Below are 19,532 nucleotides of genomic sequence, written 5' to 3'. Positions count from 1 at the left end.
GAATCACTCATGTACGGAACTTTAAATGATAATCCGCCTTTAAATGGTTGGTTAATTGAGTTTAAAATAGATATAGATGAATTTGTTCATAAACATAAAGAAATTAAATATATATTATTAGTGTTATTCTTATTTAATAAACGAGTATGAAGATTTTATTTTTATTTATTTATTTAATTAATTTAATAAATTAAAATAAACAAGCGAAGCAGAAGTATTCATCAAATATTTTGTTCTGGTCAAAATCGTATTTTGCATGAAGGCCTAAAAAATAAGCCACATACATGGGCTGGACTTAGATTAGACATAGGATGGATTAGCACCCTTTATGTTTTAATACGTACATCAACTTTGAGGAGCCCATTCGAGAACTGAACTTTAGCCTAACCAACAATATTAATATCAGCATAAATGGATTATAACTTTAAAAGTTATAAAGAAAGTAATGAATCAAGTACCACTAATCAAATACCATCAACTTATGTCAGTCTTAAACTATTTGTCTTAAGAATTCCGAAAACACAATTACTTGATGAAATCTAAACAACAGTGGAGGGCAGAAAGGAAGTGGTGTTGAAGAGACAAATAGCATTAACTATAGTAAAGAAACCTCCATGATTTGTGGCACTTAAAAGCTTTATCTTCTACCTTTCCCATGTATGAACAAATTTCCTCCTTAATCATCATTGTTTTTAGGCACAGTTAAGACTATTTAGGTTTCCATATATGCTATAATTGCGACATCGATATGGCATCAAATCTGATAATCCATTTTGACTGCAACTGCAAATGGCATTGGCATGCACAATCTACAGTACACTCAGAATTTAAAGCCTTCACCTAAAGGGAAAAAAGCTGAGAATTTTTTTCCCAAATTTGCAGCATGAATGTTGTCCTCAAATTCCCAAGTTTTGAAGAATCAATCTGATGGTGAAGGTCAACCCTATATACATAGTCTCTTTCCCCACACATATCCCCAAATGGGGTCCGACACTCCTCATTCCTGTGGCAGTAATTCCTAGGGCTTGTACCATAATCTTTTGTGGGACATCAAATGCTTGCAAGATAATCACTTTGTCGACCGACAAATCTTTGGGGATGATCCTTTGATTTGATCCAAGTTTCCTGCTTGATTCCAAGGCCTTGCATTTCAGCAACAGTTGGAGAATCATTCATTTCTTGAATTTGTACTTGGCTTGGATCCATCCACCAACACATTTTACCTCTCCCTCCCCTTCAAAGGACACGGTTTCGATATCTGCACTCGTTAGTAATTCGAGTTCGGTTTGAAAAATACTCGTTGCATTGAAATTTGAAAAGGACTTAACTTTTGCTGCTGAACAGAGAGGGAGGAACTGAAACACTTTCAAGTGGAAAAATAAAAGAGGCATTATTCATTAAGTTCATGTGGAAGAAAAAGACTAAACAAGCAGCAGCAGATACTTGTATCAAATTTAGTTTTCCATTTTAGTAGTAAGAATGAACTAGACAGCACCAGAGTCCAGCTTGAACCTTGTCCTTGTTGGATATGTAGCAAAATTTAGTTTGTACCCAAAGTCCCATTATGAACTTCCTAACTTTAAAGTTTCACTTGCACAACGAGTAGTGAGGGGACCTCTATATATTAGGCCAACTCAACTTTGCTTTGAAAATTTTGAATTCCTTATATATATATATATATATATATATATATATATATATATATATATATATATATCCCGTTAAACATATAAAGATATCAAAAGATTTTTTTTAATATAATTATTTGTATCCATCATGGGTCATCGATATCTAATTTATTAGTTTATTAATCTAAATCAAATTTTACAGAGGTTCATTATGAAATAACCGTCCAAATTTAACTTTTTTAATTCACAATATCATATTTAAACATGATCTTTAATTAATCATCCTATTACTCAATTTGACTGGCTACCTTGTGACACCCATTTGCAAGTCTAAACAAAAGAAAAGGAATATTTCCCAACCTTAAAAAGACGTAGAATAAGAGATGATTAGCCTTTTTTCTTTCTTTGTTTGACTTGGTTGCATTGAGATTCAAATACCCAAGGCTTTGTCATTTTGAGTCAACCATTAGTATGCACAAACACACTTGTCACTTGTATGCTTACCTCTCTAAATCATTTTACAATGCCTCCATAGGTGGACAAGTTCTCCCATCACATCCATTTACATGTTCCAAATTATCCTTGCAACATTTTTTTCTTCTCCAAACTCATTGAAACAACCTTAGATGACTTTCCACACCCTCGTGTTAACCATCATCGACCATGTACAAAATCCATGTGTCATAATGATTTCGAGGTATAAGCATCCCTGATAATCCAAAATAGTAACATCGATTATTTTTACTTAACCGTATATTTCGGTTGCACTGATTCAAGTGCCTTAATTATCAATCCTGAAAAGTCTATACTTATCAGTAGATTTAAAGTCGTACGATCCTAGGTGTGTGTCTATTACATGCTACAGCAATTTATTTATGTGATTTAATGTGTGTGTCTATTTGTATTCTAGTGCTAAAGTGTGAATGTGCCCTTATCATGCTACATGTGTTTGTTTGAATGATTTATTGTGTTATGGTATTTAATGTTATTGTAACCTCTTAATTATTGTGTTATATTTGAATTAAGGAAAATACGTAGTAAGGTAAGTCCATATCTTTGATTACTGATCTATGTTTCTCGTGTATCAGGATGATTCTATATATGATTGAGATGATAATACGGATATCGATACTGCAAGCACTATTACATGGCATATTGTTTGTTTGCATTGGTCGAGTTGTACATGAGAAGATTTTGGCGGTTTATCGCGTTGAGTCACAGCTCGCATTGTTTATTACTTCGGTTGACCCGTACAGTTATTTATTTAGATCAGTTCACACTAGGGGTGTGAACGAGCCGAGTCGAGCTCGAGGATCGCTGAGCTCGACTCGACTCGAAAACTCTAAAATGCAACTCGACTTGATTCGAAAACTCGCGAGCTTAAAATTTTTAATTTCGACTCGAACTCGAAATCCTGAATTGAAACTCGTGAACAGCTCGAAAAGGCTCGAAATAAAAAAATTCTTAAACTTAACTAGATTGAAGCCTCAAACTCGAACCTGAAACTTAAATACATGAAAGCCTTACTGTATTTTTAAAAAAAAAATCAACACATAAATGTGAATATTATTATTAATTAATTTAAAAAAAATAAAATCTTAATATATTATATTTTCGAGCTGCTCACGAGCTTTTTCAAGTCGAGTATCAAGTAACGCGTTTCGGCTCGTTAAGAATTCGAGTCGAGCTCGAGCTCGAGTCGAGTCCATTCGATCCGAATATTTATCGAGCCTTGACCGAGTCGATCTCGAGTAGCTCGTGATCTGTCTCGTCTCATTTACAACCCTAGTTCACACTAATGACAGCAAGGTTTCAAATCGCGGTCGCGGTTGCATTTTTTGTCATTTCATGTTTACCGTAATTGCGGTCATAGCAGGCACTATTGCGGCTAGGGCTGTAAATGAGAGGAGACAGATCGCGAGCTACTCGAGATCGACTCGGTCAATGCTCGATAAATACTTGGATCGAATGGACTCGACTCGAGCTTGACTCGAATTCTTAACGAGCCGAAACGAGCTACTTGATACTCGACTCAAAAAGCTCGTGAGCAGCTCGAAAATATAATATATTAAGATTTTTTTAAAAAAAAATAAATTATTAATAATATTAATATTTATGTGTTGATTTTTTTTTAAAAATACAATAAGACTTTCATATATTTAAAGTTCAAGTTCGAGTTTGAGGATTCAATATTGTTAAGTTTAAGAATTTTTTTTCATTTCGAGCCTTTTCAAGTTGCTCATGAGCTTCAGTTCAGGATTTCGAGTTCGAGTCGAGTTTAAAAATTTTAAGCTCGTGAGTTTTCGAGTCGAGTCGAGCTCCATTTCAGAGAGCTCGACTCGGCTCATTTACACCCCTAATTGCGGCCATAGCGGGCGCTATTGGACGCTATTGCGGGTGTAGCGGGTATATCGAAAGGTAGTGCTACCGTTATTTCACGGGTGCTATCACGATCACGAACTGCTATTTGAAACCCTTAATGACAGACTCGTACTCGTACAGTTTTGATGTTAGCAATTGAACTGGGTAGCTAGACATACTAACTTAGATAAGCAAGACATGTGAATTGTTAATTCCTATGTATTATTCTTGTAACTATTATGCTTACCTTGTTATGCTGAATTTTGAAAATTATGATCTATATTATAAATTTTAGTAAATCCAAAGGTTAATTCAAAGCTCATTGAAAAGTTTAGGGGTGTTTCTATAATTTGTAAAAGTTCAGGGCCACTTAGAAAACCCTCAAGGGCTAACCCTATAATTAGTCCATTAAAAAACCTTTTTGGACACAAATTGCTTATGCTGCAATCACCTTGTTCCAATAGGACAACGAATAAAATATACATGCCCCAGCTTGGTTCTTCAATGGGTATCATCGTCGAAATCGAACAAGTCCAGTTCCCCTTTATGATTTTTTCCGTTTCCCAAACACGTGTATTTTTAAAATAAAAAATTAAAATATTAATCATCTAGTTAAAAATGATAATTCAATACATTATAGGTGGTCAGATATTCTCCTTTATTTCATTTCATTATTTTCTTTAAATATAAACTTTGAAAAAAAATAAAACTAAACTAGCTAGACAAATATTTATATTCCCCTTCAATTCATTTTCATAATTTTGTTCGTGGTTAGTTATCGGACATAAATGGATGTAAAATTTTGTGTTAGATGATGTGATCTTAAAAAAATTAACGGATGTGAAATTAAATTATTAATAGAAAATATAAAAAAAACACTTAAATTATATGAAAATTTAAAATTTTAAGAAATATAACGATACAACAAATATTTTAAAATAACAAGACTATTAAGGCTTGATTTCCTGCATGCCAAATGTTTGCACGTCGTCAGTTAAACAAATTGCAGATACATTGCCAAGTTCATACCTTCTTAGAATTCTTCCACTAAAATTTTTCATGTCAGTGTTGGGATTAACCGGTAAAACCAGAGGGTATAGTTTTAGAGAGCTTTTCATTAGTAAATCCATTAGATATACAGCTACCTCTAACATATATATATCTCAACCAGCAATATAGGGTAAATACATTAGATTTGCCATTGCCTCTTGCAACCAATCATCCTCATCATGCTTCATCTGCAATACCAAAACAAAGTAACCAAACATCTTTAATTTCCTCAAACTCATTCCCCATAACCAAATTGTACATTAATATATGAAAAGAAAGAGATATATATACCCGGATTGCTTCACAGCAATTATACAAGTTTTTGTCAATGGATGAATTATCGGCTTCCTTTTTGAATACCGTTTCTTGATCTTCGCAAAGTTGAGTGTTCCTTGCAAATCTTCCCCTCACTCTAACTCTTCTATCAGCTAGGGTTTTCCTGCAAGCATACTGTACGAAAAAGACCAGCAGTCAATATACATTCCTTTCGTATATAATTAAATATTATCATATCTGAGAAAATTAACGAAGAAGAGACCTTAATAGTCTTGTTAAAGTTCCTTTGGTTTCTCTTCTTCAAGTATCTAAGAATTCTGTCTTTCCTCTCTTCTACCGAATACCGACCGACCTTAAGATTGCTGTCTTCCATGGCCCGCCAAATTTGATTTCCTTGAATTCCCTGTCAAAAGAATACATTAGTCCTCGTGAAATTGTAATGCAAACAATGAATACATGAAAGAAGTTTTATATATATATATATATATATATATATATATACATATACCCAGTTTTGTCTTGGATCAACTGGCTTGAAATCCTGATGAACAAATCCAGTGCATTCTTCTCCAAACTCATAGTCATCTTGTAATTGATATCTGGCAACAAAATTTGGGATGGTTCCATTAATGGCACAGAAGCCTTGTGAAACGCTACTGTGATGAGGCAAAGCTGTCGGGACATCGAAGTCCGAAGATGTCCCGCTTAGCTACGGAAACAATGCTGCTGGGACTGCAGCCGTTAGATTAGAAATTTGTTGAAAAACATCGATCCCGCCGTTGTCTAAAAGCATCGGAAAGCTAATTTCTTCGCCCCATGTTGCACCGGGAATTATTGCACCACCACCTCCAACCGTATAGTTTTCTTGGGGAACTGTCTGTGGATTTGGAAACTGAGAAAAGCTATTGGGAAATGCACAATTAGTGTACAACTTTGGGATGGAAGCCATTGAAAAAGAATTAGGGAAGATGCGATTGAAAGGAAAATAGAATTTGAACTATTTGTTTATGATTTTGAGTCACTTGAAGCTTTAAAGGGTTCCTATATATATAGTCAGTTGTTGTTTTGGCTTACCGTTTTATATAGCTGTAATCTAGTAATTTGGTTATTAGTTTTCCATTAATATTAAATTTCATTGGACCGACATAACAATTTAATGGTTTCGTATCAAATTTATTTTGATTATTATTTTTGGATTGGAGAAGGAAAAGTGAAATTTATGTTCATTTTAATGATCAAATGTAGAAAAGAAAAAAAAAAGTATAGGGGACCCCGTAAGATTTTGCTTTCAAGCTCACATATTTAGCTTCTACCTTTTTATAGCAATAACCCATGAAGTAAATTGGCATACAAGTCCAAATACAACAAAAATGACCTATTAGGTGCAATTGGCTCTCAAGTAAATAGGCATATCTGTGACTAACAACATGTTTATCTAGTGGGATGAGACCCTAGGTCCCTTAAGCAAGGTCAGGGGTTCGAATCCTGACGTTTGCAAATAGAGCAAACTGGGTTAGGAGGGTTGCCCTCGTCTCTACAATACCCCATCTAGATAGATTAGTCGATCAATAGAACGGATACCAATAATCTAGAATGCTTATATAATTGTTTCTCCAACAGTTGCAAGACTGGGTTTAAAACGGGGACAAATATGTAGCAAATTTTATATAATAACATTGACATAATTGCATGCATAAGGAACGAGATAAACGTGAATCCATATAAGAAAATTACGTGATTACATGCAAGTTTATGTCAAAAATCTTGCAATGCTTACTATCCATACTCCTTAACCAGTATATAGGGAATTACATAAGCAAAGAAATTCTTTGCACAGCATTCCCGCGTTAACGGTCCTACAATTAACTCAAAAATCACCCTACTCTGATTTTCTGGATCAGAAGCTGTTGCATATATATATATATATATACACTACATTTTGGTAAAACTTTAGCTCTGTGGAACATTCATCGACTCGAACCAAATGAGGACATGCTTGACAAGCAACCTGCCGAACTGCGTACTTCATCAATTCCCTAGACCAAATGTAAATACTACCCGAATGTAGTAAACTTTGCCCCACATAAACTAGATGCTGCCTTCCAGAATCACAAACCTTTACTAGTCTCGTTGCAAAGGAGACCTTGAAAATTGGGTAAAGCTAGAATTCTTAGCCAACTATTTATCGGAGCATGCAATATTGGCGAAAGGTTATCTATCACATACGAAGATAATAGGTTTCTATGACTCATGAACTGATATTGAGTCTTATAACAGATTAGTCTATGGCCAGGCCTTTATATAGTTAAGGGTGCACCTCAAGAATATGGCCAATATTGTGAATAAATATGCCAACCATACAGATGATGTCCAGAAGTAGACAAACCAGTAATGGTAAATTATCTCAACAAGAGATAATATAAGATCTACCGAACATTGCGATTTAGCAATCCTTGAAATGATAAAAATAGATCTTGGTTATCTGTCCCAAATATCTCCTCTGCCTTCCTCAAAGCATCCTAAAAAATTTAATAATAATAAATTAGTTCAAGAAGCACGGAAAGTTTGAACAGTATACTCCTGGAGGTCTCCACTGAGCTCAACAACACATTACCTCTCTGGTTTGCTTCTGAGCATTTAGTTCCTTGATGTTAGTTAAAAATGCACTGAACTGTTCATAGGAAAGGCGACTCCTAGATTACAAATATTTCAATTAGTTTGTAAAGAGCTAGGGACTTTTGAGATGTCATAATTGAATATATAGACACATGCAGAGACACAGAAACAACTAAAACAAATTAAAGTTACCTGGCCTGACGGAAGAACTGCTTTCCATCAATTCGAGTCCGTACTAAACATATTTAAATACAAGAAAAACCGAATCAGATGAAAACAGAATGAGCTATCTAGTCATGAAAAACAAAATGAGTTGGTCTTATTGGAATAGTTTCAATTCTAGAAAACCTGGCAGTGAATGCCCACGAGGAGGAGAGTTAGCTCTAGATGACTGCTGGCTTGATGAGTACCATGAGGAGAGTGAAGTCCGCCCATCATAACTAGTCTTTGTCGGAGATGTTGTAGCAGAACTTCTTTGGGGAGACAGAGCGGCAGAATGATCCTTAGGGGATATACTTGTGGATATAATTTTAGGAGTTCCAGTAGGACTAAGCCGTGGCGTGATATATGGAGTTATAGAAAATCTTTGCCCAGCATGTCTTGTTGCTGTTGGGAACGTATATCAGCTTACATTAAAGCTTTTAAACAAAGTTCAGGTTTTCCCAGAAGGTATGATTATAGATTCTTTTGCAACTTATGGCAGAGTTATTGACTCGAATCACCCCACTAACTTGTTAATGTATTTCATAGCAAGTAAAAGAATGGATTCAAGTAGTAGAATCAATAACATTTTTTGAAAAAATGTTACACAGAGATTCAGAAAAGCTCACACAATCATAGTTCCTTTTGTGCTTCCTTTAGGAGCTAATCAACCAATACAATCATAGAAGAATCATGGAACTTAATTCATTTATACACATAATAATTTTCTAGTGTCAATATTTAAGTTAAACGTGAAGATGACACCGATTGTAAACAAGAAGTAACTAACCACGTTTCTGAGAGATAGACTCACACTACCTTAAAAGTGCATGAAGTGATAACATTGACTATACCATTACAATCCACACAAAATCTTGAGAGATGAATGGGCACGATGGAAGTAAAAGAGAAAATGGAGAAAGACGTGTTTTTAGGTACAAAATGGAGACATTAGATGTGGTAAAAGAAAGGACCCAATGGTTGATTTCTAGGCCAAGACAATAGACCAACCTTATAAGCAACAATCCATAACATTCAAAATAGTTGAGAGTAAACCCATCAACCTACTCTAATTCTTCCAAAAAATGTGTTATGGTATTATATTTTTTTTTGATAGGAATAGAAGGCCTCATTAAAAACCTCCCTCATAGATAGCCCTTTCCCAACAGAAAGGATCCACTATTAGAGGGAGGGAAAGAGTGCCTCGTTTTATTGCTGAACCAAAATTACATAAACCTTAACAATTACACCTGAACTCCTGACATAAAACTTAATAACTCCACCTACTTGAAAAACCTACTAACTGGGAAGGAAAATAACAAGCAACTATAGTCTAACAATCAACAAATCCCCATCTTTGCTAAACTATCTGCCTCCCCATTACAAGCCCTTGGAATCAACCTAATTAACAACACCTTTTCAGAGAAGAGTGATAGAATTTCTTTAACTAGAGTGTTATGGTATTATATAATGGGGAGACATTTTATTACTCTTGGATGGGAGCTTAATAGACAAATAATACGAGTCCAGTTACCTTCATCAAATGTATTTCCCATGCCTGTCAAACCGTTGAAAGAATGATTTGATGTGCAGTCACTGATATCATCTACGTGAAAGGAGGTAAAGATTGATTAGAATATTGGAGAGAAGAGAGGACTTAAAAGTGGGAAGAAAGGAGGTGGATATAAGCTATTGATGAGTTTCTGAAGAGAAAAAATATGAACAAATTCAGAGAAAATCATACAAAAGGGGGGAAAAGCAATAAGTGAGCTTAATAATACCCTTGTAAGGATAGGCTTTTGGGACTGGCTGGTCACAGGTCCCAATATCAACTGTTTCATCTTGCTGTTAAAAAGAATTGAAACAAGGTTAAAAAATTATGTTGCTTCAATGATCCGAACAAACAGAAATTGAACAGTGAAAACATTGTGCAGAAGACCAGTTTTATTTAGGAAAAACAGAAATATATTGAATTGTAAAGAACAAATAAAACAAGAATGGATAAATATCAATATCTTACAGATGCATTGTCATCACTGAGAGATTGCATCAGCTGTCGCTTAAAAGTCTCCAACTGTCAAATATCAAAATTTGTTACTCTTTATGCTTCAAATTTCTAAACAGAACAAAAATGCAATATGATGATGCACCGGTAAATATAATTTAAAAGAAATGATAAACAAATAGAGAAAGAGAATTATGAACAAGCATAATTATAAAAGAAAAGGATGAGATATAGGAAAATATTATCTGAGTTCTTCAGAAAGGGCAAGACATTGAAGAATGAATATTTTTTTTTGAAAAGTCTCGGGATGATTATAAGGTAGTATTTGTTCAATATTTTCTTAGCCTATAGACAACGTGCACACAACCTACAAATGTTACTCCTCGAACCCGGGTCCTCTAGGGAGAACAACATTCTCTTTTACCACTAAGGTCACTCAATGGGTTTATTGAAGAAAGAATTTAAATTTACAACTATAATAGGTACTAGATAGAAGCACAGTTAAACATAGATATGACTGAATCAAAGCTTTGAATGTAAAGGTAAACATTCCAAATGCTTTGATCAAGTAACTACAACGCAAAATACCAAATTTACAGACTGCTAGTGCATTCTTCGGCCTTTACCATTATCATCTCACACAGTGGGAAAGCACTTGGTTAATAGGACTCAAGAATCCATTGAATAAGAACATTACACACCAACACCAAAAATCATAAATGGACTGGATTCATTGCCAAAGAGAACTTCTTAAAATTCTTTAATTAAAAAGGTTGAAACTCAAGCACCAGAGAATGAGTTCATTATCATAAGCATACCATATATAACTAGAATTGGGAAACTTAAAGCAGATTAAATGGGCATAAAAACAGCCAGTAAAACTCTGTTTCAGTTTCAATTTCAAACTCATGTTATGCTCCGAGAAAGGGTTGCATATTAATAAGAGCATAGAATCTTTTCTGCAATTAAAAATTCAAAATGGAATGCAGTCCTGAATTTTCCAGATTAAACCAGAAAAAAGATTAAAGTGGCAGGATACTTCATAATCAAAGTTATAGATTGCATGAGCAAAGTTGCTGTTTTGCAGATATATTTGTAAAGATACATATTCCAATACTCTATTTTTGATAAGTTCACTAGTTCAAACAAATTTATTGAAGTATTTCCTTCATGATATACAGAAGATTCCATTAAAAAAATTGTAGATTTCATGGGATATCTTTAACTTACTAAACTCGTAGGAAGCACGCAGCCTGCAGATTTCAAACATAAAGCTTCATTTATAACGAATTTTCTTAAGTTAAAGTTCCCATTTTTTATCAAGATCAAAACATTTAAAGTTACACCACCTTAGCTACCAAAAAACTAATTTGTTATAAGCTACTAAAAAACCAACAAAGGTAGCAGCATATGTTCCATAACCAGAAGAACTTGGCCCATCACTAACCTGATATGAACCTTTAGCATAAGCTCAAAATTGATTTCATGAATCATAATGAACTTATCTGCTCACGAAAAAGATGTAGCATGCTGTACATATCTAAAACAGAAATAAAAGTTTATTTGAATTGGTGGAGAGAGGGAACAAGAATTAAAATTAGAATCTCGCCTTAGCTAAATCACGGCTAAGTTTCCTTGCAGTAATTGCCAACGAATCACGCTCCTTTGAAAGCTTAACCTTCAATAAGAAAAAACAACACAAAATTGTCAAATTCACGAACAATAAAACCCAACAAATTTTGATAAATGCTTCGATCGAAAACGAATTTGTATATATATATATAAAACCATTACTTCCTGATAAAACCAAAAAAATTAATATAAATAAATAATTAATAAAAGCCCACAAAATAATCAGCATGCACATAGACAGAGAAACAAACTATAGAAATCCCTCGACAGGAACGGAATTTCTGCTTAACAGCGATTTTTAGTTGTTATGAATGAAGAAAAGATAGAAGAGTGGCCAAAAAAATAAAGGCGAGAGAGAGAGAGACTGAGAGAGTAAACCCTAAAATTTAAAATTTCTTTCAAAAATGGCCCATAGAAAATCATAAAATAAACTTTAAGAGATTAAAAAAGGACAAACATTTTCAGCGAAGGCAAGCTTTAATCTAGAATCAGCTTCCTGATTGGCTTGCTGCAACCTTGAGAGTTTCTCTTCCAAATCGTAAATGGTACGATCCTTTTGACACAAGCTATCCCTCATCCTGGCCATCTCCGCCTCCATATTGGACACTCTTGATGCAATCGCCATGGACGTTATCTTACGAGCCATATCTAACTGCTCGTAAGGGTCCGTGGGTATCACTGAAAGAATCTCCTCCGGAAGATTGAAGTCCATCGCACTTCCGCCACATCCGAGCGACACCGCCGATAATGTGTCTTCTGCGGTCGCTCGGGGAAAGGAGAACATTTGAGAAAGATAATAAAACAAGTAGAGTACGTAAATGTAATACTAATATATACGGTAAACTACCCAAACAATCACTAATTTTCTGTTACATTTCATTTTCACTATTGAAGTTTAAAAGGTTATAAAGAAGTCACTGGTATTTTTAATTTGTAACAAAACGATCTTTGAATCGTTAACTTTAGTTATCCAAATCACATAAATCTGACGTGACACGTTAATTTAATTTCATATATTTTCCATATAAATTTAACTTTATTAAAAAAAACTTTACTTTTTCATTTTGTTAATTCTTTCATTAAAAAATAAATTTATTTTATCACAAAACCAAAAAACAATAAAACTTAAAAGAATAAGAGAAAAATAAAATAAAAGGGTAAAGGAAGGGATTGAAGATACGGTGTCATTGTATTTGTGTTTGGTTGTCGTCATTAGTCTACAAAAATGCAAGTATTTTCCCCAGAAGTTTCGCTTTCTTCTTACCTTCATTATCTTCCTCTTCTCTCTTCATCCGAGCTAACAAGAACAAACTCCGATCTTTCTCTTTTTCAAGCATCAATACAAGATCTTTAAGGTAAGATTACCATAACCTTCATTGAGATTTCACATCTTTCTTAATAATGTTCTTGAGTTCCTATAAGACTTTTTGGAGGGTTTGAGCTCCAAGGAGTTTCCTCCTATGATTCTATTTGGTTTTCATATAGTTTAGTGGTTGTTTAATAATTAGTATTTTTCATTTTCATGTTACAATCATTTTGTTAGTTTTCTATTGGTGGAAGAGTGATGCAAGCCCTAAAGAGCAAGACTGAGGAGAGTTTGATTCTTTTATATTTGTTTTTTAGAGCTAACTTTTTTCTATGCGCAAGTTATTTTATAAAAATAACAGCAAATGGCTATTATAAGGACCTTATTAAGTAAAGAAATAAGACTTGTGCTTTTATTTCACACTAAAAAAGGATAAAGACATGCGAATTTCTTACATGTGACGATTGTCAATTATGTTTAATAGATGTATTTGATGGATTGTCTAAATATTTTAAGAGTCATGCCGAGATATTAAGTAACAACAATCAAATGCTACCCTAAATCGAATACATATAATATAACCAAGAATTCTAAACATTTAGTAATAACTATACAAATAAATAACAAATACAGATTGTGTTGTTGAATTTCCAAATAAATAAGACATGTATTGATGCAAAAACTCTTTCCCCCGACACAAACAAGCTTTGACAGATTCAAAGTTACTCACCTTCTATGAAGCATGCAAATTCAAGCAATAAGAATAGAGGAAATCGATGTTCAGTTCAAGATGCAGGCTAATAGTTACATCGCCACAAAATGATGATTACCCGACTCCGACGAGATCTATGAGGATCATCGTCTGTTGATACGTGCAGCCATTTCCTACACATTGCGTGCAGCCTGAAGTTTGTTAATGGACGAATTCAAAGCAGGGAGATAACTGTAAAATATGATGCCCCTGGCTTTGGACGTTTCAACATGACGGATCGAACACGACACTTTCCTCAGCAGTAGCAGATTCTTTGTGAAATGCCCAGGAATTCATGTCAAAATAATTTTTACTTCATCCCAGTTCACTTCACTGGTCGCATGCCAACAGTTCTTACCCGGAACCGGTACCGAGGCTGAGAGTCGTCCTCATCATCATCGCTAGAGTCATCTTGAACTTTGACCCACCGTGCATAGTCCAGAGCAGAGTGTCCCTTTGGCTTAGAGATTGCTTGCCAACCCTTGGAATCTTTGGTGCCCTGTCCGATAGGAACAGATACACCAATTCTTTGAGGCACTTTCTTCTGTTCTATGTGTGCGTCGGATTTAGGTATTCCTGGGTATCCTTTGGAATTTGGTTCTTGAGGTGCAGCTACTCTAGTATTTATTTCAGGCACGCACTTACAGTCTATTTCCTGCTCAGAAGATTCTTTGACATTCGGATCTTCCCGAACAGCCGGTAGTACAATGTCTTCCTTGCTATCATATTGTTCCTCTCCTTTCTGTGCAGTACAGGATTGTTCATGCTCTTCTTCCTCCTCTTCAAACTCGGCTTCAGACTCGGGTATTGGAGTAAGTGTCTTCCTTTAAGCAAAGAAAACAAAATCCAGTTTCTTACTGACATCCGGAAGATGAAATACATGTGACTTAAAAAAAACTATTGTAACCAAATGAAACAATAACTTTTGAAAGTATAACGAACAAACAATTGATTTTGTATTAACCAAGACCAACCAATGGCAGAGTTTATGTGAAATGAAAAGAAAAAGATCTACAGCCAAATAGAGAGAAGAGAACATACCACTTGCGTCCTCAAGCAAGCTTTAAGGTTATGATAAACTTCTGAAGATGGATTCAACTCTATGAGCCGGTTGACATCAAAGAGTGCTGAATTGTACTCCTTTAAAGTGACTAGAGTTTGCGCTCGCAACATCAAAGCTCCAGTGTGCTTGTGGTCAAGCTCAAGAACAGAGGTACATTCTTCTGTTGCCTACGGTTGAATTACTAACATCAGTTTTCAGGCAACAGTTTCCATTCATTAAAGTAAAATGGATAAATAACCAAAAGCACACTACAACGCCACACATTTTAAACTTTCTAAATATTGTGTACGACATTATGGTTGTCAATTCAAGTGTTCCAAGGGGGAGTAGGAAGGGAGCTTCAACCCCACAGCGGAAAGGATACTTAAGGTCTTTGGGTGTATAAGGGTAAACGTCGCACATGTCAACAATCTGTTTTTTCAGGGGAGGGTCTTGGCATGTTAGAAGTGGTATCAAAGTCAATACTTGATTATCTAACTCCGTGCCCACTGACAATACACGTACACAGAATGCAAGAATGTGAGTCTGCACAATGTATTCCAGGTTATGGATACTTTCATCAAACATCAAAACAATTTAAAATCTATAGGATTCATCATCGCACTCCTCATATGTTGTTCACATTTGAATCTTGCTTTATCGTTTAGGAAAATGACCATCTAAGATACGAACTTTTTCTGCAATCCCAAATTTAAATTTAATAGCTCAACATTATTTGTACTTGCATAATCTAACAAAACAAGGAAACCTTGTTAGCTACATAATTTTCTCCATTTTTTTTAAAAACCTCATTATTCTAAAACGTAAATCTTAAATTCACTATAAATTTCAAAAAGGTAAGATTCCATGGTTAGTACCTATACCATGTATAAGTTGTGGATCTAGTCTTGTACTTTAATTGAGTCAATTTTAGCCCTGTACTTTGCAAAATTTGATATTTCAATCCTGGCTCAAATAATACAAAGACAATATAACTACATTACATGACATCAAACTATGAAATTGGAGCACAAAACTAAATCGACGACAAACATATAATAAAAAAATACACCGAAAATTCAAAATCCACAACTTATGCACGATACAAACACTGATCATAAAATTTAACCTTCCCAAAACTTCACTAACAGTTTCCAACCTTGCTTCTAAGATAAGAAAATTGCACCGTTATGGCTTATGTCCACAAGCAGGATTAAGGGGAAAAACGAACCTAATATATATATATATATACACACACACACATATATAAAAAATAATGTCCCAAATTTAACAAGAAAAAATAATTAAAATTGATTTACTGTTTTCAATTTTTCATATTCATCAAGATTAGTACAACTCTCACAAAATAAACTTTTGTCCATTGAGAAAATTTTGTCGATGAACCCAAAGCCCAAATACTCTAATATGAAGCAAGATTACTACTAAAAACCACTGAATGAGAAAATCCAATAAGCAAAATCAGATGTAATTCAAAAGGACTAGAGGAAAAAAAAAAACCTTTCTGAACTGATGTAATTTCAAGAAACAAGCAGCTCTATTGCTGTGCAACGCGATCTTTTGAGGTTTCGTCCTAGCAGCCGCCAACGCCGCCGTGTAGTAAATCAGGGCTTCCTCGTACATCCCTTCTCGATACATCTGGTGGGCCCTCTCGATCTTGTTAAACGACGCCGTCGCCATATTCACCTGCTACCCAGTCCTTCCGATCTGGTTAATCTGTTATGAGATTTTCAATGGAACATATTTTTTATAAAAAAAATGATAGAGAGAGGAGAGAGAGAGAAAGACAACAAGAGAGTTGGATTTTCCATAAAGTTTATGAACCCTTTTAAACAATTGCCATAATGTTAAAAATAATATTTAAGTCTATGATGTTTAATTGAATAGTCATTTTAACTCGTATTTTTTTTTAAATATGCGAGTCTTTAATGTTTTTATTTTAATAAATGATTCATAATTGGATGAAAATCGTCAATTAATTAATGATCAATATTTTTCACTGATAAAACACATCCTATGTATCCAAAGTATTAATGTGACACTATCATAAAAACATAAATGGTTAAACGATGACGTAACACATGTAATGTGTTTAAAAATTATAACGTGACACGTAAATGATGATATGACATATACCACGTGTTTAAAATGATGACATGATATATTTTGTTAGTAAAACTATTTTTTATTTATTAAATTATTTTCATGGAATAAGATAAAAATATACGTCATCATCTCATGAAAAAAATGATAAATTAAAAAATAAAAAAGTTAATATTTAAACTTAGATTTTTAGGATGAAAAATTCAATTCCTAACTATTATTATTTATTTTATAAATACATTATTCATATTATAAAATATTAATATCATTATATTATATAATATTAATTTAATAAATAAAATATTTTACTAATATTATATATCATATCATCATTTTAGACACATGACATATTATTTTATACAAATAACATGTGCTAACGCTTATGTACACTTGACACTACCACATCAATAATTTGGATAAATAAGAAGTGTCATGTCATCACAAGGATTGATAATTAATTAATTAATATTTTTCATCAATTAGAGATTATTTTGATCTAAAAAAACGTTGAGGATTAAAGTATAATGATTATATAATATTACATGAAAGAAAATATGTTTGATCCTGTTAAGTTCGAACTTTGAATGTTGAAGTTAAAATTCATTTTATATGTTTAAAATATTATATTGTCTAAACACATTTTTAGATTTTATTTTTGGGTTTCATTCTTATTTATTTGAAGTGGATATAGTTGAGAACGAGTTGGATTTAGGTATATTGGGTTTAGGATAGATGTATAGGAGTTGGTTTTTTCAATTTTTTTTGGTTTTTTAAATTTTTTTAAATTTAAAAAATTAAAACAAAAAATCAACCATTCATTGTAATAAAAGAAATATGAAGTTTTAAATTGACAATAAAATAAGAAAATAAGCAAACACCATTATTGAAAAATCAATTTTTTTTAAATTTTAAAATTATTATGTTTGAATAATTCCTACCTATGAGGAGGGGAAGAAGAAATTCTCTAACACGGTGCGAGAAGAAGATCCCCAAACAAACTTTTTAATATATATTACTAAATATGATAATATTCATTAATTGATATTAATTAAATTAAATTAATAATCTATATTATTAAAGGAAAATGAATATTTTTTTCGAATAGAGAATATCTTAATTTATATATAAAGTAATGTCATGCGTTGTACGAAAAAGAAAACCAATAGTGAATATATAAACAAGGGACCGATACAAGTAAGGGGTAAGCCATCAAGTACAACTCCTTATTAACTCACAAAATGGATAAAAGAATGCAAACACATGATGACTTTGGACGGTGATCGGTTTTAGTTTCTTTTAAGATGAATTATTGTTAATTAATTAAAACTAGGTAATACGACTTACTTTATTTACTCATAATAAATAGTGCTTTGAATGAGATGATTATTCAGTTCAGTTGGTAGATCACAAGGTTATTAACCTTGAGGTCGTGGGATCGAGTCTCACTGAGGGCATTTCATAATTTGAAAGTCTTCTACGGAAGTTGCTCTTACCAGAGACAACCAAAAACCAAATAGTGCTTTGAATGCTTTAATTACTGATAATGATGAATTATTCCTTTTTTGACATAGCTAATTATGCTTATAAAAATATATAATCGTTGCTTGTAAGTGAAGATTATTTAGGATAATTCTTATAAAAATATAATTTAAAATTATTAATTTTAGTTCAGTTGTACGTTTCTAGTCGAACGTATTCATTTTCTCTGTCAAATAACTTACATAATCGTTTAGAGTATTTTGGTTAATAATCATATTTTGTTTGTCTAAATAACATATTTATTTCCAATATTTATCAAATGATAAATTTAAATATTTATTAAAAAAAATTAATTCATCATTAATTATTTAAGTATGAATTATGTTTAGTTATTAATTATTTAACATATCAATTATTTAAATAAGCATTATGTAAACAATAATTATTTAAATAAATTAAGATTATGTTATGAAATAGTTAATTAAAACAAAAGAAAAAGAAAAATAACAATTAATCAATAATTTCATTAATTAAAATAAAATAAAAAATTAATTAAATAATTAAATTTTAAAATATTATTGTGAAAGACAGATTTTTAAATGATAAAAATCGAACACCCTAACATATGAATTATATATGATAAAAATAAAAAATATTTTTAATAAAACACTTCCAATTAAACACGATTTTATTCTATATAACTTAAAGATGTATCATCTCTTTAAATAATATTGTTATAATTAATTTTGGGATGAAAACTATTCTTATACAATTGATCGATGAACTTGGGGGAAATATGATGTATGGATGTAAAGGTGAATATTATAATATTAAGGGAAAAGAGAAAAATAAATAAATAAATGTAAAGTGAACATTATAATATTGTAGCTGCAAAGTAGTCCTACTCCTACCTGTACCATCTACGCTCTTTCACGCTCTGTCTCATCATTAGCTTTTCTATGTCAATGTCTTCCTCTCTTTCCTCTTCTTTATATATTCCCCTCACTCTCATTTCTGTTTCCAAACAAACATACCATTACATTATAGATCTCGTCTTCGTCTTC

General features: G+C 32.8%; 2 protein-coding genes and 1 long non-coding RNA gene across 3 annotated transcripts; all 3 read right to left on the bottom strand.

The window, feature by feature from the left end:
• Positions 1-5,370: 5,370 nt before the first annotated feature.
• Positions 5,371-6,295, bottom strand: LOC120219330. The gene is made up of 3 exons (XR_005525286.1): positions 5,824-6,295; positions 5,578-5,718; positions 5,371-5,489 (listed from the first exon to the last, which is right to left on the bottom strand). It is a non-coding gene; the product is annotated as an uncharacterized LOC120219330 (long non-coding RNA).
• Positions 6,296-7,485: 1,190 nt separating this feature from the next.
• LOC120113444 (uncharacterized protein At4g15545-like) lies at positions 7,486-12,553 on the bottom strand. Its single transcript, XM_039134616.1, has 9 exons — positions 12,227-12,553; positions 11,747-11,815; positions 10,153-10,206; positions 9,914-9,977; positions 9,667-9,738; positions 8,280-8,537; positions 8,124-8,166; positions 7,930-8,008; positions 7,486-7,834 (listed from the first exon to the last, which is right to left on the bottom strand). The coding sequence occupies exons 1-9, from the start codon at positions 12,551-12,553 to the stop codon at positions 7,742-7,744; spliced, it is 1,059 nt and encodes a 352-aa protein (XP_038990547.1). The 3' UTR covers positions 7,486-7,741.
• A 1,598-nt stretch (positions 12,554-14,151) lies between these two features.
• LOC120219236 (protein unc-45 homolog A-like) lies at positions 14,152-16,653 on the bottom strand. Its single transcript, XM_039216079.1, has 3 exons — positions 16,387-16,653; positions 14,868-15,056; positions 14,152-14,646 (listed from the first exon to the last, which is right to left on the bottom strand). Exons 1-3 carry the CDS (start codon positions 16,564-16,566, stop codon positions 14,152-14,154), a joined length of 864 nt encoding a protein of 287 aa, XP_039072010.1. The 5' UTR covers positions 16,567-16,653.
• Positions 16,654-19,532: the final 2,879 nt, after the last annotated feature.

The sequence above is a fragment of the Hibiscus syriacus genome, unplaced genomic scaffold (assembly GCF_006381635.1).
Source record: "Hibiscus syriacus cultivar Baekdansim isolate YM2019G1 unplaced genomic scaffold, ASM638163v2 tig00110206_pilon, whole genome shotgun sequence".
In the NCBI taxonomy this organism is placed as follows: domain Eukaryota; kingdom Viridiplantae; phylum Streptophyta; class Magnoliopsida; order Malvales; family Malvaceae; genus Hibiscus; species Hibiscus syriacus.
Note: the sequence above shows the minus strand (reverse complement) of the source record. Positions and strands in the feature narration are given on the sequence as shown.

Excerpts from the sequence above, each read along its gene's own strand:
- LOC120113444 (XM_039134616.1), bottom strand. The coding sequence starts at position 12,553 with ATGTTCTCCTTTCCCCGAGCGACCGCAGAAGACACATTATCGGCGGTG. Across the intron at positions 11,816-12,226 it reads AGCTTGCCTTCGCTGAAAAT|GTTAAGCTTTCAAAGGAGCG; the intron begins GTTTGTCCTTTT and ends TTCTTATTGAAG. Across the intron at positions 7,835-7,929 it reads CTCAGAAGCAAACCAGAGAG|GATGCTTTGAGGAAGGCAGA; the intron begins GTAATGTGTTGT and ends TAAATTTTTTAG.
- LOC120219236 (XM_039216079.1), bottom strand. The coding sequence starts at position 16,566 with ATGGCGACGGCGTCGTTTAACAAGATCGAGAGGGCCCACCAGATGTAT. Across the intron at positions 15,057-16,386 it reads AATTACATCAGTTCAGAAAG|GCAACAGAAGAATGTACCTC; the intron begins GTTTTTTTTTTT and ends ATTCAACCGTAG. Across the intron at positions 14,647-14,867 it reads CTTGCTTGAGGACGCAAGTG|ACACTTACTCCAATACCCGA; the intron begins GTATGTTCTCTT and ends GCTTAAAGGAAG.